The sequence below is a fragment of the Lethenteron reissneri genome, chromosome 47 (assembly GCF_015708825.2).
Source record: "Lethenteron reissneri isolate LAM-NWPU_2019-01 chromosome 47, ASM1570882v1, whole genome shotgun sequence".
Taxonomy (NCBI): domain Eukaryota; kingdom Metazoa; phylum Chordata; class Hyperoartia; order Petromyzontiformes; family Petromyzontidae; genus Lethenteron; species Lethenteron reissneri.
The window spans coordinates 6,671,835-6,699,102 of NC_083825.1; the positions used below are offsets into that span (position 1 = coordinate 6,671,835).

The 27,268-nt window shown below is 50.4% G+C and overlaps 1 protein-coding gene across 5 annotated transcripts in view; it reads right to left on the reverse strand.

Annotated features, from left to right (window-relative positions):
- Positions 1-12,323: 12,323 nt before the first annotated feature.
- The window catches only part of LOC133354409 (maternal embryonic leucine zipper kinase-like), a 28,856-nt gene continuing 13,911 nt past the window's right edge, over positions 12,324-27,268 (reverse strand). For 4 of the 5 annotated variants that reach the window (XM_061571221.1, XM_061571217.1, XM_061571218.1 and 1 more), the window contains 4 exons: positions 25,041-25,131; positions 21,995-22,214; positions 18,815-18,918; positions 12,324-16,792 (listed from right to left, as the gene is read on the reverse strand). In XM_061571221.1, coding sequence (XP_061427205.1) covers positions 16,612-16,792; positions 18,815-18,918; positions 21,995-22,214; positions 25,041-25,131 — 596 coding nt within the window. In that variant the 3' untranslated portion in view covers positions 12,324-16,611. The remainder of the gene's footprint in view (positions 16,793-18,814; positions 18,919-21,994; positions 22,215-25,040; positions 25,132-27,268) is intronic. The other variant, XM_061571220.1, reaches the window with a different exon arrangement.

Below are 27,268 nucleotides of genomic sequence, written 5' to 3' on the forward strand. Positions count from 1 at the left end.
ATAGCAACCGCACATTGTCTTCTTGGTTCTTTCGGTAAAGTCACGTAGAAGGGAAATAATAAAATAATAAAAATAAAACATAATAAAATAATTCTCACGACGTTTCGGCCACAACGCAAGTAGCCGTCCTCAGGTGAAGAACAGGTCTGTCGGAAAGACAGTGGCCGAAACGTCGTGAGAATTATTTTATTTTATTATGTTTTCTCTTTATTATTTCCCTTCTACGTAACTTTACCGAAAGAACCAAGAAGATGAATCCCTGCAATCACGAAAGCTTTAAATCGAAATTTAACCGCAAATTACTCTATTGGGATTGTGTACAGACCCCACATCGCCCCCCCCACTACCGGCTCCCCTCCCTACCGTGAAAACTTGGCAGGACCCTCCTGAATGAAGAGTCAAAGAAACTCACGAGTGAGCGAAGCGTTCCTGACTAAATGTTTCCGTGGTGTATTTGAGGCAGGGAGTGGTGACGCAGAAGTTCGCGTTACTGCGCCGGAACCACGTGCGTAGCGCGGGTGTTAATAGGTGCTCGCTAACAGCTATTACCTCTCACAGCCTCTACAGTATAGCCGGCTACATGCGGGGACGAGGGGGTGGGGGGAGGTCTTTGTCTTTGATGTATCCTCTGGGCGTAAATTTTCGTGGAATATTTCATCCGAGAAGTTTTTTTTCTTCCTCCGAAGCTCAGCCCCGGACAGCTCCGGCTGAAATTAAACTCCCTGGGCTCTGCTCATAACTGGCACAGAGTGTATCTATCTCTCTGTCGTCGGGGATGGATGGAGGATGGAGGAGGGAGGGAGGGCTGCAATAATTAAGTTTTCCTGCCCGTGGCGTGTCAGGGTCTGGGTTAGGGTTAGAGAGTTGTTGGAAGGTGGGAGGTGGTGGGGGGAGGGGGGGCGCTTGGGGGGGGGGGGGGGGACATGGGACAATTACCTCCTTCCTCCCCCACAAACACTAATTCGTATCTCGCTCTCTCCACCAGCAGCGCCGCCGCTCGTAACTCATACCTAATTACGTGGCAGTAATGGAAAGTGTGTCGCGAGACTCGACTTCATTGTTCGACTCTAATTGTTCATCCGCCACCCACGTGCGCGCCCCGTTGCCCTCTCGACGAAGGCGACGACGAGGACGACGGCAGAAGATAAGAAAATGTGCTGGGGCTTGTTTTTTTTTTATATATGGGAATTAAGAATAGACATCACCCCACCCACCCCCCCAAGCCAGCCCAACTCACCCACTCCCTTCTTGTTCAATCGCAGCGTTCCAATTAATCTGAGAGAGACGACCGCTCGACTCGTTCGTTCGGCACGAAATGGGATGGAATTGATTTTTGTTTCGTTGGTGGGAGCCCGAGAACGTTGCCGGACAACTGCCAAACCGGGTCGGGGGTTCTTAGCCCATGAGAGCCAAGGTCGGTCTGTGGGTACCACCTGGCAAATGCTACTATCTAATAGTGTCCACGCACGGGTGTTGTCCACCCACTGGCCACAGGATGAGCGTCCATCATCCTACACTGTGCTGCGGTGGCGAGATGTCCACTACCTCGCCAGGTGTACAAGGAGTCCCGACCCTGACGCCTGCATATTTGGAGTTTGCGTGCGTGTCTCTCTCTCTCCGTGGTGGCGTGGATTTTTCTCCGAGTCCTTCGGTTTTTCATTCAACATTTATAAAACATGCGTTTAGAGGATTTGGCCGCAACAAATCTCCACGTCGAAAGCCACTTCGTTGCGATATCATTTGTGGCCTGGTCGCTTCTAAGAAAAAAAGAGCTATGTCGCTCGGTGGGCTGTATCTGGTAAAATAAAAAAAAAGTTTAGTCTCGTGTTCGAATTCCGTAGATGTTTCACATCACGTGAAATATTCCACACCACCCCCTCCCTAAGAGCTGTGCTCTATTAAACATCGCACGGGTGTGCTCGTCTCACGACATCGTCTCGTCACCTGCTAAATCACGGTAATGACCTTGCTAGCAGACAAAGTTGTGATCTCGAGATAATATTCTTCAATTGACTCATTGATAAACAAAAATATTGAAAACCCCTCCACATTCGTCGATAACACTTTGGCATTAAAAGGAGGAAAGTATGTAATAGGCGACGTTTTGGGCAATAACCTTACTTCATAGCAGATAGTAATAGGTTTTTACCCTTTCAACTGGTACAAAAACTGACACCTTTATACAAGGCATCATGTTTGCAATAACCACAACACAAGCAGTCAAAATGCAAACATGCAAACATTTTGACTGCTTGTATTGTGGTTATTGCAAACATGACGCCTTGTATAAAGGTGTCAGTTTTTGTACTAGTTGAAAGGGTAAACACCTATTACTATATTTTGCCACTGGTAAAGGAGATGTCTCATAGTGTAAATTCATAGCAGATATTAAAGGGCCCTGCTATTAAGAAGGCCCATTGCTCAGAATGTGACTGTGGAGTGGCCGTCGAGATGATGATGATGGCCCATGAAGGGCCGGGATGCGTGGAGGCCCAGGACGAAAGCAAAGTGAGCGAAAACAAGTATAACCAGTAAAAACAAAGTTTTTCACTATAAATCCTTTATAAGCGTGGCGGCTAGAGTCCTCTCGTCCTCTGGCTTGAGATGGCTGCCACCTATGGGTCAGATGATTGCATTGCACCATTAAGCAATTGGTAATTAAATATAATATTTTTGTCCTAAAAAGTGTACAATTTTGGAAAAAATTTCACGAACATTAATTGTCACGCACAACGAGTCTGTGTGGAAAATGTCAGCTCGATTGGATCACGGGAAGTGGGTTAAAAAACGACCGAAAGATTTGCACGGTCCTAAGCAAGCAAGCGAACTTAATATAAAGGATTTAAAAATCCAGGAAGGTCAGTTCAGAACAGGTCAACGTTGGTTACTCTTGGATAATGTACGTGGTCCCGTCATGTGAACGTGGAATGTAACCGTTGGCCTTACCTGTTCGGAACTTCTCATGGAGGTGAGAAGGGGGCGTTGCTCTCTGAACGTGCACTCGCAAACACTCCACGTGGACACACAACGCGCGCGTCCGCGGGTAACGTCCGCGGGTAACGTGGAGTCTCACTCTGACGAACCAGTGACACGTGGTAATCGAGGACACAATAATCGAGTTATTTTGATTCGTGCAAAAAAAAAGATCCCTTTGGGTGAATTGTTGATGGTTACAATTTGAGACAGAAAACAAACGAGACGGAAGGAGAGACGGACTGAACGGACAATACGAACGAGACAATTAACGAGGCAACCACAAGCGAGGAACACACCAACGCGAGACAGATGATACTAATTATACAATGGCATACAAAAACCAACAAACACCTTATCCAAATAAATAGATTCATCAATTGAACGGAATCGTGATTTTGAATCGTTAACATTATGGGAATCCCCCCATCCCTCCCCCCCATCCCTCCACCCCCTCCCCCCATCCCCCCGTCCCTCCCCCCATCCCCCCCATCCCATCCCTCCCGTCCCCAACCCCATCTCCCACCCAATCCTTCGCAGCAACTTGCACCCCCCATCATCATCATCATCAAGTCAACCTCCACCACGACCCCCGCCCACCGCCACTACCTTCTCACTTCTACAAAGACAAAGATCCCCAGTGTAGTCTTCACAGACTGTAGGGGCAAGTGTGAGTAGCACCTATAAAGGCCGGAACCGGCACACGAGGTGGGGGGGTGGGGGTGGCCAGCACCACTCCCGGCCGCCTTTGTCTCCCCGATAGCGGCAGGACCGGTTCAATTAATCGTCACCTGTGTTGGTGGCCGTGAGCGGGAATTGAACTCGGGGGGTGGGAGGGGGAGGCGACCGGGTTTGTAGCGCAGCGTCGTGCTAATCGCGGCGCCACCGCTCCCCATTTCTAAACCACCAACCCTCACTCGCCACACAACCTCCCCCACCCCCCACTTCCACCCCCCCCCCTCCCCTAGCGCTACACTCGCTCGCCAGGTTCATAATTAATTATCATTAGAGCTGTAATCTGGGGAGTCGCGGCCAGCGCTCCTGCTGTTAATGAGTGCGGCGTGTGTCGCGGCAATTACCAACAAGCCGCGTGGTGGTGGTGGTGGAGCAGTCTGGCTCGAGGTTGGGGGTAGTGGGGGGTAGTGGGGGGTAGTGGGGGGTGGGTGGGGGGGGTAGTGGGGGGGTAGTGGGGGGGGGTAGTGGGGGGGGGTAGTGGGGGTGGGGTAGGGGGGGTAGTGGGGGGGGTAGTGGGGGGGGTGTAGGGGGGGTAGTGGGGGGGGGTAGTGGGGGGGGTAGTGGGGGGGGTAGTGGGGGGGGTAGTGGGGGGGGGTAGTGGGGGTGGGTAGTGGGGGGGTAGTGGGCGGGGAGGGGTAGTGGGGGGGGGGTAGTGGGGGGGGTAGTGGGGGGGTAGTGGGCGGGGGGGTAGTGGGGGGTAGTGGAGGGGGGTAGTGGGGGGGGGTAGTGGGGGGGGGTAGTGGGGAGGGTAGTGGGGAGGGGGGTAGTGGGGAGGGGGGTAGTGGGGAGGGTATGGGGGGGTAGTGGGGGGGGTAGTGGGGGGGAAAAGTGGGGGGGGGGGGTAGTGGGGGGTGGGTAGTGGGGGGGGGGTAGTGGGGGGGTAGTGTCGAGACCGGTGCAGACGACTTGCACGTGTTGAAGCAATGCTGCTGATCTTTTTGGTTCTTTCGGTAAAGTCACGTAGGGGCGGCCTGACTTTGTGACGCCGTGTGACGAAGGGGGTTAAAAATCGTCCAAAATCGTGTGACGTCATTTATGGACGGCCCCAAACCTCTTCGGGAGTTGGGGGGAGTGACAACATTTTGTGCCGTGACCCCCCCCCCCCCCCGCTGCTGCTGCCTTCGCAGGGCTGGGCTACAGGCCACGCACGTGCGGCGTAGCCTCACCCGGGAGTGGCTCACATCGGCAGCATTACATTTCGATGTAAAGCTTTCGTGACTGCAGGGATTCATCTTCTTGGTTCTTTCGGTAAAGTCACGTAGAAGGGAAATAATGAAATAAAATAAGAAAAAGAAAAATAATAAAATAATTTTTTTTTTCTTTTTTTTCTTTTATTATTCCCCTTCTACGTGACTTTACCGAAAGAACCAAAAACATCAGCAGCATTGCTTCAACACGTGCAAGTCGTCTGCACCGGTCTCGACGCTCACGGTCTCATCAGTAGTCACGTCGGGCTTTGCTCGAATCGATGCTCGTGACTTTCCCGCTGCAGACAAGCCAGACACACCTGGGGAGTGGGCAGAGCTAAAGCTTGCAGGTGTACTTGGCAAGAGTCAACGCTCTCAACGGGATGTCCTGAGGCTTGTAGGGTGGTGTGGGTGGGGCGAGGGTCTAATGCTTCATCCAGCAGTGGATTGAGCATGGCTTGTGATGCTGCCTAGGCTCGGGGAGGCTTGGGGGAGGGGGCGCGGTGTTGGGTGTCGTGGCGGAGATGACTGTGCGGGTTTGGCCGGGGCAAGCCGCGCATTGCAGCCGAGACTCGCTCCAGAGAGCCGAGACAAAAAGCGAGGCTCCAGTGACGGCGGCGGCGCGATTACTACAGAGAAATCATGCGTGTGTGTGTGGGCAATTGTGTGTGTGGGCAAGTGTGTGTGTGTGTGGGCAAGTGTGTGTGGGCAAGTGTGTGTGTGTGTGGGCAAACGTGTGTGTGTGGGCAAGTGTGTGTGTGGGCAAGTGTGTGTGTGTGTGGGCAAGTGTGTGTGGAAGTGTGTGTGTGTGTGGGCAAACGTGTGTGTGTGTGTGGGCAAACGCTGTGTGTGGAAGTGTGTGTGTGGGCAAGTGTGTGTGTGTGGGCAAGTGTGGTGTGGGCAAGTGGTGTGTGGGCAAGTGTGTGTGTGTGGGCAAGTGTGTTGTGTGGGCAAGTGTTGTGTGGTGTGTGGGCAAGTGTGTGTGTGGGCAAGTGTGTGTGTGTGTGGGCAAGTGTGTGTGTGTGTGGGCAAGTGTGTGTGTGGGCAAGTGTGTGTGTGGGCAAGTGTGCGGTGTGTGGGCAAGTGTGTGTGTGGGCAAGTGTGGTGTGGGCAAACGTGTGTGTGGAAGTGTGTTGTGGGCAAACGTGTGTGTGGAAGTGTGTGTGTGGGCAAGTGTGTGTGTGGGCAAGTGTGTGTGTGGCAAGTGTGTGTGGGCAAGTGTGGTGTTGTGTGGCAAGTGTGATTGTGTGTGGGCAAGTGGTGTGTGGCAGTGTGTGTGGAAGTGTGTGTGTGGGCAAGTGTGTGTGTGGGCAAGTGTGTGTGTGGGCAAGTGTGTGTGTGTGGGCAAGTGTGTGTGTGTGGGCAAGTGTGTGTGTGGGCAAGTGTGTGGGCAAGTGTGTGTGTGGGCAAGTGTGTGTGTGTGGGCAAGTGTGTGTGTGGGCAAGTGTGTGTGTGGGCAAGTGTGTGTGTGTGGGCAAGTGTGTGTGTGGGCAAGTGTGTGTGTGGGCAAGTGTGTGTGTGGGCAAGTGTGTGTGTGGACAAGTGTGTGTGTGTGGGCAAGTGTGTGTGTGTGGGCAAGTGTGTGTGTGGGCAAGTGTGTGTGTGTGGGCAAGTGTGTGTGTGGGCAAGTGTGTGTGTGGCAAGTGTGTGTGTGGGCAAGTGTGTGTGTGGGCAAGTGTGTGTGTGGGCAAGTGTGTGTGTGTGGGCAAGTGTGTGTGTGGGCAAGTGTGTGTGTGGGCAAGTGTGTGTGTGTGGGCAAGTGTGTGTGTGGGCAAGTGTGTGTGTGGACAAGTGTGTGTGTGTGGGCAAGTGTGTGTGTGGGCAAGTGTGTGTGTGTGGGCAAGTGTGTGTGTGGGCAAGTGTGTGTGTGGACAAGTGTGTGTGTGTGGGCAAGTGTGTGTGTGTGGGCAAGTGTGTGTGTGGGCAAGTGTGTGTGTGGGCAAGTGTGTGTGTGTGGGCAAGTGTGTGTGTGGACAAGTGTGTGTGTGTGGGCAAGTGTGTGTGTGGGCAAGTGTGTGTGTGTGGGCAAGTGTGTGTGTGGACAAGTGTGTGTGTGTGGGCAAGTGTGTGTGTGGGCAAGTGTGTGTGTGTGGGCAAGTGTGTGTGTGGGCAAGTGTGTGTGTGTGGGCAAGTGTGTGTGTGGGCAAGTGTGTGTGTGTGGGCAAGTGTGTGTGTGGGCAAGTGTGTGTGTGGGCAAGTGTGTGTGTGTGGGCAAGTGTGTGTGTGGGCAAGTGTGTGTGTGTGGGCAAGTGTGTGTGTGGGCAGTGTGTGTGTGGACAAGTGTGTGTGTGTGGGCAAGTGTGTGTGTGGGCAAGTGTGTGTGGTGGGCAAGTGTGTGTGTGTGGGCAAGTGTGTGTGTGGGCAAGTGTGTGTGTGTGGGCAAGTGTGTGTGTGGGCAAGTGTGTGTGTGGGCAAGTGTGTGTGTGGGCAAGTGTGTGTGTGGGCAAGTGTGTGTGTGGGCAAGTGTGTGTGTGGACAAGTGTGTGTGTGTGGGCAAGTGTGTGTGTGTGGGCAAGTGTGTGTGTGTGGGCAAGTGTGTGTGTGGGCAAGTGTGTGTGTGGGCAAGTGTGTGTGTGTGGGCAAGTGTGTGTGTGGGCAAGTGTGTGTGTGTGGGCAAGTGTGTGTGTGGCAAGTGTGTGTGTGGGCAAGTGTGTGTGTGGGCAAGTGTGGTGTGGCAAGTGTGTGTGTGTGGGCAAGTGTGTGTGTGTGGGCAAGTGTGTGTGTGTGGGCAAGTGTGTGTGTGTGGGCAAGGTGTGTGTGGAAGTGTGTGTGTGTGGGCAAGTGTGTGTGTGGGCAAGTGTGTGTGTGGGCAAGTGTGTGTGTGGGCAAGTGTGTGTGTGTGGGCAAGTGTGTGTGTGGGCAAGTGTGTGTGTGGGCAAGTGTGTGGTGTGGGCAAGTGTGTGTGTGTGGGCAAGTGTGTGTGTGGCAAGTGTGTGTGTGGGCAAGGTGTGTGTGTGGGCAAGTGTGTGTGTGTGGGCAAGTGTGTGGTGTGGGCAAGTGTGTGTGTGGGCAAGTGTGTGTGTGTGGGCAAGTGTGTGTGTGTGGGCAAGTGTGTGTGTGTGGGCAAGTGTGTGTGTGGGGCAAGTGTGTGTGTGTGGCAAGTGTGTGTGTGTGGGCAAGTGTGTGTGTGTGGGCAAGTGTGTGTGTGGGCAAGTGTGTGTGTGGGCAAGTGTGTGTGTGTGGGCAAGTGTGTGTGTTGTGGGCAAGTGTGTGTGTGTGGGCAAGTGGTGTGTGTGGGCAAGTGTGTGTGTGTGGGCAAGTGTGTGTGTGGGCAAGTGTGTGTGTGGGCAAGGTTGTGTGTGTGGGCAAGTGTGTGTGTGTGGGCAAGTGTGTGTGTGGGCAAGTGTGTGTGTGGGCAAGTGTGTGTGTGTGGGAAAGTGTGTGTGTGTGGGCAAGTGTGTGTGTGTGGCAAGTGTGTGTGTGGGCAAGTGTGTGTGTGGGCAAGTGTGTGTGTGGGCAAGTGTGTGTGTGGGCAAGTGTGTGTGTGGGCAAGTGTGTGTGTGTGGGCAAGTGTGTGTGTGGGCAAGTGTGTGTGTGGGCAGTGTGTGTGTGGGCAAGTGTGTGTGTGTGGGCAAGTGTGTGTGTGTGGGCAAGTGTGTGTGTGTGGGCAAGTGTGTGTGTGGAAGTGTGTGTGTGGGCAAGTGTGTGTGTGTGGGCAAGTGTGTGTGTGTGGGCAAGTGTGTGTGTGTGGGCAAGTGTGTGTGTGTGGGCAAGTGTGTGTGTGTGGGCAAGTGTGTGTGTGGGCAAGTGTGTGTGTGGGCAAGTGTGTGTGTGTGGGCAAGTGTGTGTGTGTGTGGGGCAAGTGTGTGTGTGGGCAAGTGTGTGTGTGGGCAAACGTGTGTGTGGAAGTGTGTGTGTGGGCAAGTGTGTGTGTGTGGGCAAGTGTGCGTGTGTGTGGGCAAGTGTGTGTGTGGGCAAGTGTGTGTGTGGCAAACGTGTGTGTGGAAGTGTGTGTGTGGGGCAAACGTGTGTGTGGAAGTGTGTGTGTGGGCAAGTGTGTGTGTGGGCAAGTGGAAGTGTGTGTGTGGGCAAGTGTGTGGGGCAAGGTGTGTGTGGGCAAGTGTGTGTGTGGGCAAGTGTGTGTGTGGGCAAGTGTGTGTGTGTGGGCAAGTGTGTGTGTGTGGGCAAGTGTGTGTGTGTGGGCAAGTGTGTGTGTGGGCAAGTGTGTGTGTGGGCAAGTGTGTGTGTGGGCAAGTGTGTGTGTGGACAAGTGTGTGTGTGTGGGCAAGTGTGTGTGTGTGGGCAAGTGTGTGTGTGGGCAAGTGTGTGTGGAAGTGTGTGTGTGGGCAAGTGTGTGTGTGTGGGCAAGTGTGTGTGTGTGTGGGCAAGTGTGTGTGTGTGTGGGCAAGTGTGTGTGTGTGTGGGCAAGTGTGTGTGTGGGCAAACGTGTGTGTGGAAGTGTGTGTGTGGGCAATTGTGTGTGTGGGCAAGTGTGTGTGTGGGCAAGTGTGTGTGGAAGTGTGTGTGTGGGCAAGTGTGTTTGTGTGTGGGCAAGTGTGTGTGTGGGGAAGTGTGTGTGTGGAAGTGTGTGTGTGGAAGTGTGTGTGTGTGGAAGTGTGTGTATGTGAAAGTGTGTTTGTGGGCAAGTGTGTGTGTGGATGTGCGTGTGTGTGTATGTGTGTGGGCAAGTGTGTGTGTGGGCAAGTGTGTGTGTGGGCAAGTGTGTGTGTGGAAGTGTGTGTGTGGAAGTGTGTGTGTGGGCAAGTGTGTGTGTGGGCAAGTGTGTGTGTGTGGAAGTGTGTGTGTGGGCAAGTGTGTGTGTGGGCAAGTGCGTATGTGTTTGTGGCTGAGCGTGGTGCTGGTCACCCACCTCGTGTACCGTTCTGGCCTTCATAGGTGCTCGCTAACAGCACTTGCCCCTACAGTCTGTTAAGGCTATACGGGGGATCTTTGTCTTTTTCTTTGTGGAAGTGTGTGTGTGGGCAAATGCGTGTGTGGGCAAGTGTGTGTGTGTGGATGTGTGTGTGTGAATGTGTGTGTGTGTGGAAGTGTGTGTGTGTGTGTGGGCAAGTGTGTGTGTGGGCGAGCGTGATGCTGGCCACCTACCCCCTCTTTTCCCGCACCGGTCTTCAAAGGTGTTACTCGCTAACAACACTTGCCCCAGTAGTCTGTTAAGGATATAAGGAGGGATCTTTGTCTTTGTGTGTGCAACGATTCCCCGTTTAGCCATTACAGAGTGTTTGGGGCAAATACTGTTAGCGAGTAGCACCTATTAAGGCCGGCACGGCACACGAAGGAAAATGGGTGGCTGCAACACCACCACAAGGAGCATTTTTATCCACATGGCAATGTTTACAGACCGCACCAGGTACTCATTTGAGGCCGAGTCGACCTTCGGGAGGCAGCAACAACTGGCACGTGAGACCAGGTGTGTTTACACTGCACACACACGTGGTCCCTGCCCTTGACATTCTTCCAGCGAGCCGTCGTCAATTCAGCATTGTACCGTCTTGTTGTTCGGCATGTTCCAACGACGCGCTCCACTTGCCCGGGAGCAACACGTCAACTACCGAGCCCGGTCTGCAGGAGGTCGTGGGTTCGATCCCGACCCTGGCGCCTGCTGCTGCTGTATATTTGGAGTTTGCGTGTCTCTCTCTCAGCATCATCACAGTGGCTAGATGTTCACTACCTCGCCTGGTATGCAGGAGGTCGTGGGTTCGATCCCGACCCTGGCGCCTGCTGCTGCTGTATATTTGGAGTTTGCGTGTCTCTCTCTCAGCATCATCACAGTGGCTAGATGTTCACTACCTCGCCTGGTATGCAGGAGGTCGTGGGTTCGATCCCGACCCTGGCGCCTGCTGCTGCTGTATATTTGGAGTTTGCGTGTCTCTCTCTCAGCATCATCACAGTGGCTAGATGTTCACTACCTCGCCTGGTATGCAGGAGGTCGTGGGTTCGATCCCGACCCTGGCACCTGCTGCTGCTGTATATTTGGAGTTTGCGTGTCTCTCTCTCAGCATCATCACAGTGGCTAGGAAATGTTCACTACCTCGCCTGGTATGCAGGAGGTCGTGGGTTCGATCCAGACCCTGGCGCCTGCTGCTGCTGTATATTTGGAGTTTGCGTGTCTCTCTCTCAGCATCATCACAGTGGCTAGATGTTCACTACCTCGCCTGGTATGCAGGAGGTCGTGGGTTCGATCCCGACCCTGGCGCCTGCTGCTGCTGTATATTTGGAGTTTGCGTGTCTCTCTCAGCATCATCAGTGGCTAGGAGATGTTCACTACCTCGCCTGGTATGCAGGAGGTCGTGGGTTCGATCCCGACCCTGGCGCCTGCTGCTGCTGTATATTTGGAGTTTGCGTGTCTCTCTCTCAGCATCATCACAGTGGCTAGATGTTCACTACCTCGCCTGGTATGCAGGAGGTCGTGGGTTCGATCCCGACCCTGGCGCCTGCTGCTGCTGTATATTCGCAGTTTGCGTGTCTCTCTCTCAGCATCATCACAGTGGCTAGATGTTCACTACCTCGCCTGGTATGCAGGAGGTCGTGGGTTCGATCCCGACCCTGGCGCCTGCTGCTGCTGTATATTTGGAGTTTGCGTGTCTCTCTCTCAGCATCATCAGTGGCTAGGAGATGTTCACTACCTCGCCTGGTATGCAGGAGGTCGTGGGTTCGATCCCGACCCTGGCGCCTGCTGCTGCTGTATATTTGGAGTTTGCGTGTCTCTCTCTCAGCATCATCACAGTGGCTAGATGTTCACTACCTCGCCTGGTATGCAGGAGGTCGTGGGTTCGATCCCGACCCTGGCGCCTGCTGCTGCTGTATATTTGCAGTTTGCGTGTCTCTCTCTCAGCATCATCACAGTGGCTAGATGTTCACTACCTCGCCTGGTATGCAGGAGGTCGTGGGTTCGATCCCGACCCTGACGCCTGCTGCTGTATATTTGCAGTTTGCGTGTCTCTCTCTCCCCGTGGTCGTGTGGATTTTTTTTCTCCGGGTCCTCCGGTTTTTCCCTCCACATTTAGAAACATGCGTTTAGAGTATTTGTTTGCTTGACATTTACACATAAGTCACTTCATTGGGCTAGCTTTTCTGGTCGCTTCTGAAAAGAGCTATATAGCTCAGTGGGCCTTACGTAGTAAAATTAAAATATTCTTGGTTCTTTCGGTAAAGTCACGTAGAAGGGAAATAATAAAAATATTTATTATTTTATTTTATTATTTCCCTTCTATGTGACTTTACCGAAAGAACCAAGAATATGAATCCCTGCAGTCACGAAAGCTTTAAATCAAAATTAAAATAGTTTAGTTTAGAGCTTCAGGTTACTGAATATTCACTTAAACCTTGCTTGGCCAGTTGCTGGAGAAGCTCCGAAAACGTGGAGCAAAACGTCGGACAACGTGCAAAATGCGCGGTGCAATCCAGAAACACATCACAGCCGTACAGCAGAACCGCTAAACCCGAGGCAGTAAATTGTAAGCCCACAAAATCATTTATTTTTTTCAGTGTGTGCAAATGAAACATTTAAATCACAACAGCAATTAAAATACAGACGCCAACCCGTTCAGTAATGACCAAGTATTGGGACACATATCAAGTATGCTGGCAATCGCATGCAGTAGTGTTACACCGAGGTTCCATCCAGCATTAGACACGGCATGGCTCAGGATATTTACAAGGCGTTTGTATTCATTGTACTGACCTGAATGTGCATTTAAACTGGTCTTTATTTAATCAGCGACAGTTTGTGGTGCATCTCCTTTGGCACGGCTAACATCGGTGGCAAGGGATATCTCAGCTGGTTCTCGGACGAACCCGTCGCGAACCTGCACTTGGGCAAATGCGGTGAAGTATGCCGTGACACCAGTCGCCATACACAAATACCAATGATTAGCCATAGTCATACAGGGTGCAGAAGCATGTGCTGTGAATGAGCACATTAAGGCCTTGCGCAGAATACACGCAACCACCTATGTTTACCAAGTGCTAATGCTCACACGGCATACTGTGCTCATGTTAAGGTTGAGTCAACCTAAGAGAGGGCCAGGACAGGTTCAGATACCACTTGGCCAGGGATCGAACTCGAGTTGCCGGGTTTCTTGAGCAGTGCGCTAAAGACGATGCAACGACTCCCCCCCCCCCCCCCCCACTAGCATCTCACAGCTGTACGTGGCAGTCTGAATAAGTAGCACACGCGCACGCACACACAAACACGCACATAGAATGTAGCAATGAATAATTCACACTTTAAAAAAACACTCAAGAAGACAAAACAGTCGCGGGCGCAATTAAGGTAAGACCAACACAGGGATAATGCGGCGTGAAAATCGTCGGCTAAATTAAACGACTCGTGAGAAAGGGGGGAAATGGAACCGTTGACCTTTAAAGAATAAACCAAACATAAGCGGGGAAAACAAGAGAAACGGGCCAGAGCATCCTGCACATTCATCAGGCAGCCAGCACTCTGCTGATGCCATCGCACAAGCGGAAAACCTCATCACGCATTCAGGCGTTTTGGTGCGGCAAGCGAGGCAGATACGAACATTGTGGCACGCTATGATTTTTTTTTTATCGTGGGCAAGTAGCTGTCCGGCGTGCTCTCGCATTGTACCGCGTGTTGTTGGGCACGATGTCCGACGTTTCAGCTCCACGTGCTGGCAAGCCGCACGTTAAATCCAGTTCCCCGAAGAAGCTCTCCTGGCACGTGGAGCGAAACGTCGGACATCGTGCCGTACAACGCACGGCACAACCTGAAAACACATAGGCGAGTTGTTATATAGAGCAATCGCAAAAATAGCAACTCGTACTTTTTGGGTTTTTTGGGTAAAGTCACGTAGGTAAAAAATAAAATGAAAACTAAATTTAATTTAGTTGTTTTCATTTTAATTTAATTGTTTTCATTTAAATTTATTTTATTTTATACCTACGTGACTTTACCGAAAAAAACTAAAAGTATGGATCCTTGCAAGTCACGAAAACTTCAAATCGAGAATTAATACCAACTCAGCAGGAATTCATTTCTCTGAATATGTCCCCGGCCGTTGGTCGACTGGAGGGTGACACGTGCCGAGATGGGTAGTCATCCAGAGAGGCATCCTGGATGCGGTGTGCAAGGTGTGGACATCTTTTTTCAGGTCGCTATTCCAGATTAGACCCAGCCTTGATTTCAACCCAACGGAAGCCACATTCACTTTCACCACATTTACTCAGCAAACCATTTAAGCAACCTACTGATTTCCTGAATGACATCGTTCGCGAACCCACTCAACAGCTGTTTTCAACAATCCACCCTTTCCAGCATGCATTACAACTTGCTCCAACTCCTGCCAACAATCCATCGTCCCACCAGACGTACACATTACCAAGTAACAAGGCAGCGATCAAGTTAGGTTGAATAATAATGTGCGAAAAAATGTGATAATAAAGGCTTTTTTTTCGGATGGCTCAAGATTCCTATGAATTTCATCATACATTTAATCATATTCCAAGAGCAGAGAAGCCTCGGGGCAAATGCTGCCGGATTGGTATCAAAAATTAGTTTCAGTGGCGGACAGATTGAGAACATGAGCAGCGATCGGCTCCGCGATGAAATGGGAGTGTTATGCTTAGAGAATAGAATTACGACATTATCTCTCTCCGCGTAAAAACAAGAAAAACTGTGGGCCAGTTTCGAAATTTTTTGCTCTCGTCAGCAGAGCGAGCAAATCTCAGTTCGCGTTTGCCCGTGTAAACAAATGGCAAATGGTGCTGAGAACAAAACGTGACGAGAATATATTTTCAGTAAGATGGGCAAAATTACGTATGGCTTCGAATGGAAATTCATGCAAAAATGCCACGCTTAAAATGTTCCCATCTTCTTACCCCACCTCGTCCCACGAGCGAAAATGCCTCTAACAAACGACGTCAGCGCAACAACGATCGCCACAACCAAGCAAGCACGGTCCAGGGGCAGTATTTGCACAGACAAGCGACGCGCTTTTACGTTATGCGCTATTGCAATTCGGCGGTCACACTGCTGCTTAATCTACCCACCGCGCGTTGTGTTTCGGTATATTTCCTTATTTATTTTGTCCCCCAAGTGCTGTCTACATTCGTAGCGTGTTCAGCACAAAATGCGATGCTATATAGACTCAAATTCTGGCAATGCATATTTATTATTATTTAACCGTACTCCTTTTAAATATTAAGACGCAAAACTTGGTAAATGTATTGTGACCAGGCCACTAGACAGCCCAAGACCCTCTAACTTGACTGAAAATGTGACATTGCATTGATACTTGAAAAGTGGTCAATTGGATTATTTCAGATCCAGCAGAGGACGCCTTTTGGCCCATTCAATACAGACACCTCGTCTCGTCCGATAGAGAACTCGAGCATAATTTAATGAAGAACCTTCGTCTCATCTAATACAGATGCCTCGTCTCATATGACACTGAACCCTTAGCTCATTAGGATCACCGAAATCCATCTCACAGACGTTTGCTAAATTCGACTGACTCGTTTTCTTAATAATATAAAACCCTTGCCAAAGCAAAGGAAGCATGCATTGTTAATCATACCTCACCGTAACGCACACGCAGAGTCAGCACCAACAAATCAGACATTCCTTACCGACCACAACCAAAGCTTTAGCTGAACACGTGCAGCTTTAAACAATTGCAGCTTTAAAAATACGTGGATTAGTTCCAGCAGGCTGCGAGCACACACACTCACACACACGCACGCGGGCGGGCTACGTGTTTATAGGGATGTGTCCCTATTTAGCCGACGTACAGGTGAGTGGCAGCAGCGGTAGTGTTACACGACGACACGGAGGGACAGAGCGGGAACAGGATCGGGGTCGTCGTTACCACAGGGGGTGGGGCCACATTTCCCTTCCCGAGGCCCAATGGGACTTTCAATCCCTATTGCGAGCCACACCCCGTTGACGCCAAGACATCAGCGTTGTCCAATAGAGACGGGAAAAATAGCGACGTGAGTGCCGACCGAGAAAAAAGAGACTTTTGCAGTGACAGAATTCACTGGATGAGCTAAGATTACAAAGTGTTGTTGCCAGGTCAAAAATATTTCCCCTCTAGTACCCGATTAGTACTTTTTAATACCTTGCTGATGTAGCCAAGGAGCATAAACCATCGAACCAAAGACGGTCACCGCATCGCGCGCTTTCAGATGCGCTTCTGCGGCCGTCTGGAACGCTCTTGCTTCCGTTATTAGGAAAGCGCTGGAGCCATGCACTTTTAAGTCATCTAGATTGAAAACGTATTTATTTTGAACTGCTTCTTGTTTAGTTTGTTGCCCTTCCCCCCGCACCTCCGATGAGCTGACTACATACGGTGCGAAAGAAGCTCAACGTACATACATTAGTGCAGCTAAGTTTCTCGCATTCCCGAATGGTTATTGTTTGTGGGGCGCTCTGCAGTGGTGGGCCCAATCTGGCCCAGCAGACCGTATGACAAAGTCGCAGGCTATAGTTTCAAAACCCGCGTGTTATAACGTTAAAAAGGAAAAACAGAAGGGCAAGGGAGCGGAGTTCTTGGGTTACACTGGGAGAGGGAGCACCTCCGATTAGCACGGTCGGCTACTTACGGTGCGGAAGAAGTTCAACATACATACGTACAATAGAGGGGCGAGAGGGACGGTGGTATTTCAAGGTTAGAGGGAGCAGAAGAGAAAAGGAGTTTGGTAAGGGGCGTTACTGGCGTAGAAATGGGAGGAACGCGAGGAAACGGAAGTTTGAGAGGAATTACACGGCGGCGAGAGGGGGCGACACGCCGAGCTAGGACAGCTTGGCAGAGGCGAGGACGTCCTCCACGAGCCGCTTGTAGACCCACGCGTCTCCCTTGAGCCTCTGCCGCCTGATGCCCACGCCCTCGGGCTTGAGCAGCGAGCAAACCTCCAACTCGAACTGCATCGTGATCTTGCCAAAGTCCGACTGCGTCTGGCACTTGAGGGTGTACCTACGTTGCATGCGTGCGAGTGTGCGCACGACAGTGTATGTGCGGGTGCGTGCGAGAGTGTGCCAGAGTGTATGTGCGAGAGTGTGCAGGTGTGTGTGTGCGCGGGTGTGTGTGCGGATGTGTGCAAGAGTGTGCGAGGGAGTGTGTTTGTGCGAGTTAATGTGTGTGAGTTAATGTGTGTGCGTGGGAGCATATGAGAATGTGAGACATCATTAGCCGAACACATTATGATTATCATAACAGATAAATACGTCTTGGTGTTTTCAAGTTCCTCCATTGCAAAAATTAGTACAAACAAATATTGAGCGGACTGCATTGCCGGGAGTGCACAGGCATAACTCAAAAATGACTAAACATTTGTAATTCACGCTTAATTACAATATATTTTATGTATATATTCTAAAGATAAATTTCAGATATAAAGCATGACGCTACAACAAAATCACCCAGAATGTGCCCAAGTGCTTGAATGTGTGACCACCATGCGTCAAACCTGCAGTTGTTGTAGGCTGCTGTGGAGCTACGTTGTCAACACTGGGCAATGCAGAAGGAAAATATTGCGCTCTACAACCACCCATTAGTGCTGCTAAGACGCATGCAGTGGATGGATAAATAAATCTAGTTTGGGGCCCGTTTCGAAACGGTGGGCCTCACGTAGGCCACGTGCCGTGCGAAATTTGGACAAATGTGAAAAAGAGCTTCACAGATCATCGGATTCCTCCAGAATAAATACACATTCTGAAAAAATATTATGAACTGTTGTCGTAGGCCAAATCCTCACCCCCGCTCTAACTACTACGCTATCATTCCCCCACCGGGTCCCGCACGCACGCAGAGACAACAACGCGTACGTGGCCAGACACGCTCACCAGCTGGTGAACAGCATGCACCCCTACCCCTCTACACCCCCCACCCACCCACCCACCCCCAACACCTCACTCGCTCTCTCGCCCCACCCACCCACCCGTCAGAGGGCAACAAATACATTAACCGCCGAGGTCAGCGAAGCGATTACCCTGAACAAAATAATTACGTGGTCCCCCAGTGCATTGTGGGTAATACGTAAACAACGTTGCGGACGCCCCCCCCCCCCCGCCCGCATAATAATATAGTGACCCTCCTGTTATCCGTAAAGCCTGCCGGAACTCATTAAACATTATCCTATATTTTGTTGCCGGTAGGAACAGTGGCATTGCACAATTAATTCAATTTTTAACGCTCGGTTTTCTGCTCACAAGACGAACCCTCAAAGTGTTTGCCGCAAGTGCTGCATATGTTCTATCATAGGCGCGTTTTTTTTTGGTAAATAAGAGGAGCCATCGTCAGGGAGTGGCAGAAAATTGCATCCTATTAATGTTGGGCGCCCCGGTAGCGAGTTCTTAACTCGCTCTCTCTCCTGGTATGCAGGTCGTGGGTTCCATCCCGACCCTGATGCCTATATATTTGGAGCTTGCATGTTCTCCCCGTGGTCGTGTGTATTTTTCTCCAGGTCCTCTAGTTTTCCCCACCATGTTTAGAATCGACGTGCATTTAGAGCATTTGGCTGCTATACATCTCCACGTGGTAAGCCACTTCGTTGAGCTACCATTTGTGGCCAGGTAGCTTCTGAAAAAGAGCTACATAGCTCGGTGGGCCTTACCTGATAACATAAAAATTGTTTAAATAGTTTTAGTTTAAGCCACTCCCTGCTGATGAAGCTGACCCAGTGTTTGCCTCGTTTAAATGAATCGCATTGGGCTGTGGTGTCGAGTGACATGCCAGCTGCCGGCCTATGAGTTGGCGCCGGTTCAAGTTGTAGGTTCAGGTTTATTTCGCTTAACCAGTCGAGAACAAAAGAGACCAGCACAGACTCGACTGCAAGAGTGACCTGGAGTCACCAAAATGACAAACGCAATAACAAATAAAATCAGACAACAGTACGGCGATAAAGCAAATAAAAATCCGCACACACAAAAAAAAACAACCGCAAACAAAGCATCATTAGGCAGGAGGGCGATGAAGTATGGGGCGAGTTGGCCTCACCCCTTCTGCTGGAAGTCGATGTGCTTCTGCGGCAAGACCCGCACCAACTCTGCGAGCACCTGCTCGGCACTGAGGCTCCCCGTGGGAGTCACGTTGTAGTGGTACTGCCAACAAGCCACGCGGAGCAGAGTGTGGGAGGAGGGGGAGAACACAGGGTTGGCACAAAGATCCCCTGTATAGCCTTCACAGATTGTAGGGGCAAGGGCTGTTTGCGAGCAGCACCTATGGCGGCCGGCACGGCACACGAGGGAGTGGGTGGCCAGCACCACGCCCGGACGCCTTTGTCTCCTCAGTGGCGTTTACACACTGCACCAGGTACTAATTTGTGTCTGATGTTTACACATGGCGCCACGCATCATGAAAGGCTCAGTTGATCTAGGCGAGATCCAGGACCAGTTCTGCTCTTTGCCACTCTATCGCACACGTACACTCATGTATATATATACACACACACAACAAAAACAGAGGTCCGCTGGTTTAGCCTTCATCCCAGTATTTCTAGGAGACGCTGTACAAAAAACGCAGCTATGCCTCCTCTGGTTGAGAACGAATATCAGTGGGTGCCCGTGCGTGATTTAAATAAAAGGAAAGTATATTTAGAGGCGGCACGCACGGCTGAGCGCAGAGATGGAACGAAAGCGCAACATGACCCCTTGTAACCCTCCAATGCAGAGGCAGTCACCCCCAACCGTGACAACATCATCATCGCCATCATTGCCAGGATGCGGGCGGAGAGATAAGGGAAGAATTAAGGACATCATAAAACGAGTTGGGGTACAAAGTGTTGTGTAAGAAGCGAGCGGAGCAAGACCAAGATGGTATGGCCACGTGATGCGGAGAGTGAGGAGGGACACATCCCATTTCGAATTTTTTAAACAGAAATTTAGAGGAAAATGGAGAGGAAGAGCAAAGACGAGATGCGAGGACAAAACAACAAATAGGGGACACTTTGCCAGTGGCTGTGGTTACAATAATTGAGGGGTGACTTCGACAGACCAAGAGTGGAGGAGCGAGACCCTGGGCCAGCTAAAACCCCTAGCAGCGAGGGGACAGCAAAGGAGGAGGGTGGATGGGGGTGGAGAGGAGGAGGGGGTGGGGGATTTAGTTGGGGCCACACACCCCCACCCCCGCTCAGGCGATGACCTGCCCTTATTTCACATCTCTCGCCCCGCCGCTCTACTCTAAATGCAAACTCCCACTCCCTGCCCCTCTTATTGACTAATAACCCGGCAAAAGAGATTGAAATCTAGTTGGTAGCTAGACGGTATGTATTGTATCTTTTCGCCTTCAGATAAGTAAGCATATATATGTGTGCGGTCTATTTCTTTTTATTATTTTATTTTGGCCAGTTTCATCTCCTTGTGCTTTCATATAAAAAAAATGGGGCTCCGAAGCGGTGTAATGAAATGTAAAAGATCTATCTCTAAGCTCTCGAAGCCTCCCCCCTCCCTCGCTCCCGCAAATAATACTTCAGAGATGGTATTTATGGTTTGTTTCAGAGAAAGATAGTTCGGAAAATGTGAGCCCTTGATGGGAATCTTTCATGCCTTCTTGGACGCATAATTGATGCGTCACACACACAGGCACACGTACAAAAGACAAAGACAAATACGCCTGGATAACCGACATACGTTGTAGGGGCAAGTGCTGTAAGCTAGCACCTGTGAACTCCGCACGGCACGTGCGGTGGTAGGTGGCCAGTACCATGTACACGCACGGACACACACATACACACACATGCAAGTGCACATACATCTGCAGATGCGCACACACTCCTATGGTGTCCACAAGCTTTTGCGCACAAAGACAAAGATCCCCCGTGTAGCCCATAAAGGCAGTTTGGGGCAGGTGCTGTTCGCGAGTAGCACGTATGAAGGCCAACACGGTACACGAGGTGGTAGGTAGCCAGCACCCTGCCTCTAGTGCACACGCAAACACATGCATGCATGTGCACACATACACACACATGCTGGCGCATACGTGTGCATGCATGCACACACACGCACACATGGGGGCACACACACAGCGAAGCAGAGCGGCTTGTAAAAGGTCTAGAATTCATGATGGCACAATCATATGTGAAGGTCAACCAGTGAATCCAGAGGTCAAAAAGAGCAAAAATCCCCCATTGTGCTTTTAATAGACTGTTGAGGCAAGTGTTGTTAGCGAGCACCTGTGAAGGCCGGCATGGCGCACGAGGTTTGTGGGTGACCAGCACCACGCCTGACTGCCTTTATCTCCCCAGTGGTGATGTTTACACACCGCACCAGGTACTCATTTGAGGCTGAGTCGACCTCGGGGAGGCCCATACCAGGTTCAGATAATCGTCACCGATTTTGAGTGCGAGCGGGAATTGAACTCGGGTCGACGGGTTCGTAGCGCAGCGCGCTAACTGCTAGACCACCGCTACACCACTGCTCCCCACAGAGGAACACATATATACACACACACTCTTTTGCACATAACAAACGAAAACAATAGTCTGCAGAGAATGTTGGCGAGCACTAATCAGCACGTGAATGAACGAGTCGAGTCGCGTGTTGATGACGCAGTGATTCTTTGTACTCAAGATACTCACTCAAGTCACATGGGATGAATTTATCATTATTGGACATTTGTAAAAAAAAAGCTTTACATCTCATCGGTTTCCTCCAGTATGAACAAATATTCTGATTGTGATTAGCCCCACATTCTGGCCCTGCTTGGCCCCCAGCCAGATTCAGATGACTTGTGAGGTCAGCGTATCACGGTTTGGTTCCAACTCGGCACAGCAAAGAGCCGGTGGGAAAAACTCCAGCGGCACTGCGATCGCCTCGTGCTGGTTGGGCCCAAATAGGGAAAAGCAACCAAAGGAACATAAACCATCATCACATCATCACGCGAACTCCGTTTCCCCCAGCATTGGCTTTTGGCTGACCATCAAACAAAGACGGTCACCATATCACACTTGTTCAGATGCGCTTCTGCGGTCGTCTGGAACGCCCTCCCTTCCGATATTAGTAAGCCACTGGAGCGATGCACTTTTAAATCATCTAGATTGAAAACTCATTCTTTATTAGAACAGTTTTTTGCGTTTAGCTTGTGGTCCTTCCCCCGCACCTCCGATTAGCACGGCTGGCTACGTACAAAGGGCGAGGCATGCCGATGCGCGTCTCTCCGCCGTCTCGCCTCTCGTCTCACCCGCGTGCGCCGGGGAAGGTCCCGCGCCGAGCCGCGCCGCTTGCTGGGTGTCAGCGCCGCCAGCACGCGGTCGATGCCGCGCTCCAGGCTCCCGAACACCTTCCCCCCGCGCCGCGTCTTGGAGCCACCGGCGGCACCGCCGCCGCTCGCTACGACTCCTCCACAGTTGGCGGCGGCGGCAAAGCCACGTTCAGTGTCGGACCCCGAAGACCCGAATCTGCTGACCAATAATTCACTTTCATTCGCGACTTAAAGATGTTGGTACATTTTTGCCACCTCACGTGGTACCAACAGGTCAAATATTTGCTGCGTGCCCAAGGACTCTACCGCATATGAACGGTGTTCCACGAGTAGTTGTCAATCAGAAACCACGCTCGTTACACACAACGTGCTTGCCACAAATGAACCACACAATAGCTTGCGAATCTCGTCAAGGAGCATGAACCAACACACAAACTCCGGTCATTCTCCCAGCGGCGGCTTTTGGCGAACCATCGGACAAAGACGGTCATCGCATCGCGCGCTTTCTGGTGCATTTCTGCGGCCGTCTGGAACGCTCTTCCTTACGATATTAGCCACTGGAGCTGTGCACTTTTAAATCGTCTAGATTGAAAATTAATTTCTTTATAACTGATTTTTGTGTTTAGTTTGTTGTCCTTCCCCCGCACATCCGATTACCATGGCTGGCTACGTACGGTGCGAAATAAGGTCATCGTACATACATACGTAAGTACAACGTGCATTTGTAACGTGCCCATAACTGTAACAAACATCTTAAAAGAGTGCAGGATTACAAACGGGAACAGGAGGGAACGGGACGAACGCAAGCGTTGCGGAGGGAGAGAAAGCATGTAAAATACTCTTTGGTTCTTTCGGTAAAATCACGTATAAAGATAAAATAATAAATTAAATAATAGCATACTACGACGTTTCGATTGCAGCACAAGCAATCATCATTAGGTATAAAAGAAAGAAATAGCAACAAAAATCTAACCATAAAACTATAGACAGACATATAAGCAGACAGATATCACAAAGATACACAGAGAAAGAACACACATCGGCACAAAGAGAGAGATCGTCTCTGTGACGGGGCCTTAAATAGAGAGAGGGGGGAGGCGGGGTCGGAGAGAGGGAGGGGGCAGAGGAAAAATTAGCATGTCAATGAGTAGGGCGACGTGTGGTACGGTAATTCCTGCAGTCACGAAAGCTTCAAATTAAGCATGTAAAATAGTTGGTCTTCTTTCACACCGTACGTAGCCAACTGTGACCGTAAGAGGTGCAGGGGAAGGACAACAAAGCGAAACATCTAAATGTATTCTAAATAAATGAGTAAGCGACTAAGGGGGTTGGGGGTGGGGAGGAGCGGGTTCCAAAGGCACGGGAGTTGACGAGGGAGGTTTTGACTTGAAAGCAGAGAGATGGGACCAGGCGCAGTTGCCTGGCAAGGGAGTTCCAGAGGTTGGGGGGCAGAGCGGCTTAAAGAGTGCCCATCGGTGTGACTCTTGCAATCACCGTGGCTTACCCAGCTAACGCGAAAGGACTCGGCAGGTCATGAGGGCATCGGGAGGGGAGGTGGAAGCGCACTCTCGCTTTTCGGACTTTTGGGAAAGCCTTTTATAAATTTGTCCGGTTTTCAATCGTGGAAGTCGATAATAGCGAAACAACTTCATACTATGGTTTTGTTCATATTGGATCATCGTTAAAAAAGTTACAGACGAACAAAGTTAATACATTAATGCGTTCAACGTGTGTTAAAAAGTGGTAACAAAAATGTAAATGGTTTCCTTTTGAAGTGGCCATATCTGTTTACAATCCCGAGCCAGCGGTGGAAATTACATTCCTATGGGGGAGGCAAGCCTATCCATTGAACAATCACTGTGAACTTCAGCGCCAAGTGTTACTGATTATATCGATCCCTTTGGGACGATGGGTCAAATTGACTCACAATAGGGGTTTGAACCTACAACATCCCGAGTGCGAGCCTATTCCCCATGGCAGACGGGGTGTAGGAATGAGATAATTACTTTTACTCTTATGAAATACTTTGAACGCAATCTCTTTTCTTCGCTCTGCATTAATTTGCTTTATGATAATTACTTGTCGAGGTCTTAAACTTAATGCATTTCGCTCGCGTAAATAATGTCGCCGGTTCATAACATCCGTTTGCAAATGTATAGCTGGGGGTTACGCACCGAGACCTGCATTATGAATTGTGCAATATAAATAAAATGATGACGACCAGTTCCCAATTGGCTCTCCGTGGCTAAATAGTGGACGCAAGTTGATGTACGGGCCCTTCTGTCTCTACAATGGAATTGGCCAAACATCGCAATACAGGACCCCCTCCAGTAGTGAGTCGAGACGCACATTTCCTAGAAAATGAATAAAATTCATATTCCACGCGCGGGTGTGCAAAGTTTCAAGTTTGTTTTGCTTAACCAGGTGAGAACCCAACAGACCAAGATGCATCTCATTTGTTAGTGACCTGGGGCGTCAGTCTGCCACTAGGGGGGCGATGATAGCTCCGTGTAATCCCAACTGATTAATTTGCGAATCATTTTTAATTTGTCAAATTTGAACCCTGACGCCGGCACGCGATGGCCAACTCTTGCGGGACATTTAAAGTTCAGTGAAGCAGACGGCGCGTAGGCTTGGTATTATCACGGATAACACACCTGCAGTCATGTATGTATGCTGAACTTCTTTCACACCATACGTAGCTAACTGCGCTAATCCGAGGTAATCAGGGCGGCCGCTGGATTTAAACGGTGAAACTCCGCAACAAGCGGAAAACGTGCAGATGCAGCAGAATAGAGAATCGTCACTGGCCAAGTGGCCAAGGGGGGAAGAGCAAGAGGGGCCATTGTAGTAGAAGGCACCAGCCACATAGGCAATTAACGTCCCAGCTAATAGCTCAAGAAACCACAAGAAATTTAAAATGGGAGAAAATGTCATGCGTCGGCCAGCTTGTTCTTGTTTTTGTAGCGGTGGTACTCCTGCTACTGTGTTGGTACCACATGCGTTGAGGGGGGGGCACACTCACTTGCGATCTGGACTCAACTGTGGGGCCAGGCGCAGCCGCTCACACTGGGGGTCACCACGCCTGGACACAAGCGGAGACGAATCCCCCTGTCCTGAAACGGCAAAAAATGTTACGCGTTTAGTCCCATGGACAAAAGGGCGAGCGACCATTTCTTTACCGAAGTCCGAATTGGAACTTTCAATACCTTTGGCGAGAAAAACACCCCGGTGTTACTCAATGACAACGCAAAAAATTACGTGCGTGCTAACTGAGCATTGAGGCCATTTACAGTGTCAGAAGTGATAGAGCGCTAAGATGTAACACCGTGTGGCCAGATCAAAAATATTCCCCTCCAGTAGCCGATTAGTGCAGCTAAGACGCTCGCTGGCTATGAATAATTATATCAATCGCTGGCCATTCTGAAGTGATAAGCTTCATGTGGCCCTGGGCCGTGTGAAATTAAGTCCTGGGCCTTATCCAGCCCAAAGGGAATAGGTTTCCCACCCCTGCAATAGACTCTGCAAGCGCCATTAGCGAGCACCTATTAAATCCACAACAGCAAACGGTGCGGGGGTAAGGCGGCCAGTATCACGCTCACAAATCTACCAGTGCCTGCTTATATACGAGTGTTCACTCAATGCACTTGGTACTCGTATTAAGCCTGATTCAACCTCAGCGAGGTCCAGGCCAGGTTCAGATGTCTGAACCTGGCCTGGATCTCCCCGCAACACAAGTGTCCATCATCATCATCTGATGATGGACGCTTGTGTTGTGCCCGAAACGTCGTTATTCATTTTATTTTATACCGACGTAATTATTAAATACAGTAATTTCGTGCAATAACTGGTAGCGGGGCCAAGACCATCAACTCATTACACTTGAAAACCTTCTTAAATCACGGGCGGATGAAACCCGGACTCAAACCCAGACTCAAACCAGGAATCTCAGCTGTGCTCACGACCCCTGAACCACCTCCACTTTAAAAATTGTTAACGCCGGTAGCTTCATCAGTCCGCAATTTTAAGTTTTAAAAAAGGTCCTTACTCTTTAGCTCGTATACAGGTTCACACATGGAATTGCAAACGATGAGATATTCACACAATGCAACTGACACTAAGTTTTCATCGTCGACCTCAGCTGCTAAACTGCTTGAATTTTACAAATAACTTTGGCGCCACCCGTTGACAAGCCGGTGCCATAGCAGGGAAATCGGCAGGCCTTGAGACCCACCTCCTTTTCCTTCCTAGCCTACCACTACTCTCTGTTCTTAAAGTAATAAAGACATTGCACTTCACATGCCTGATGGTTACTAAACACGTCCCACGTGATGTAGAAGGATCTGATCACTTACGTGTTTAGAACAGTCGTTTTTAAAACTACTTTTTGTCTTTAGTTTGTTGTCCTTCCCCTCCGATTAGCACGGTTGGCTACATACGGTGCGAAAGAAGTTTAACATGCATACATTTGAACGCGTGTACACGCCGTTCTCTACATCAGTAGCAATGAGTTCATACATGCAATCTATCATCACTACCAGCATATCACCAACAGCGATCACTCAATGTGCACCAGCCATAAAAAAAATGGGATCTAAGTGTTTTATTCTCACCGTATTTTCTAATACAGTGACCGCCACTATGAATACAGATGATGTGCTAATAAAAAAATACTATGCGCCGCGTGCTTCAGCGTAGACCAGAGGTCGCAAACGAGTTTTGATTCCTTACCCGTACCCGGCCGCACCAGGGTCGCAAATGGGTACCCGTACCCTACCCGATACCCGGCTACCCGTACCCGGCCGGGTATCGGGTAGGGTACGGGTATCGGGTACCCGATTGCGACCTCTGGGATGAAGCCATGTTGCAGGCGCGGGTGGGTTGATTCTAGGAACTTGAATTGTGAGAAGAGACAAGACGTTGAGAAATGAGTGATAAACGGTTACTCACCAGTGACTCACGGCCTACCCGTACCCAGCCGCACCAGGGTCGCAAACGGGTACCCGTACCCGGCCGGGTACGGGTAGCCGGGTATCGGGTAGGGTACGGGTATCGGGTACCCGATTGCGACCTCTGGTGTAGACGACAACGATCCCGTGACGTCATTCGACCGCATGGTCTCAATTCAGCAAATAACCCGCGGACGACTCGATTAGAATATACCGTAGCAATCATCACCCGCGATGGAGAAAAAGTAAAACTATTATTATTTTATATTATTGGTTCTTTCGGTAAAGTCACGTAGAAGGGAAA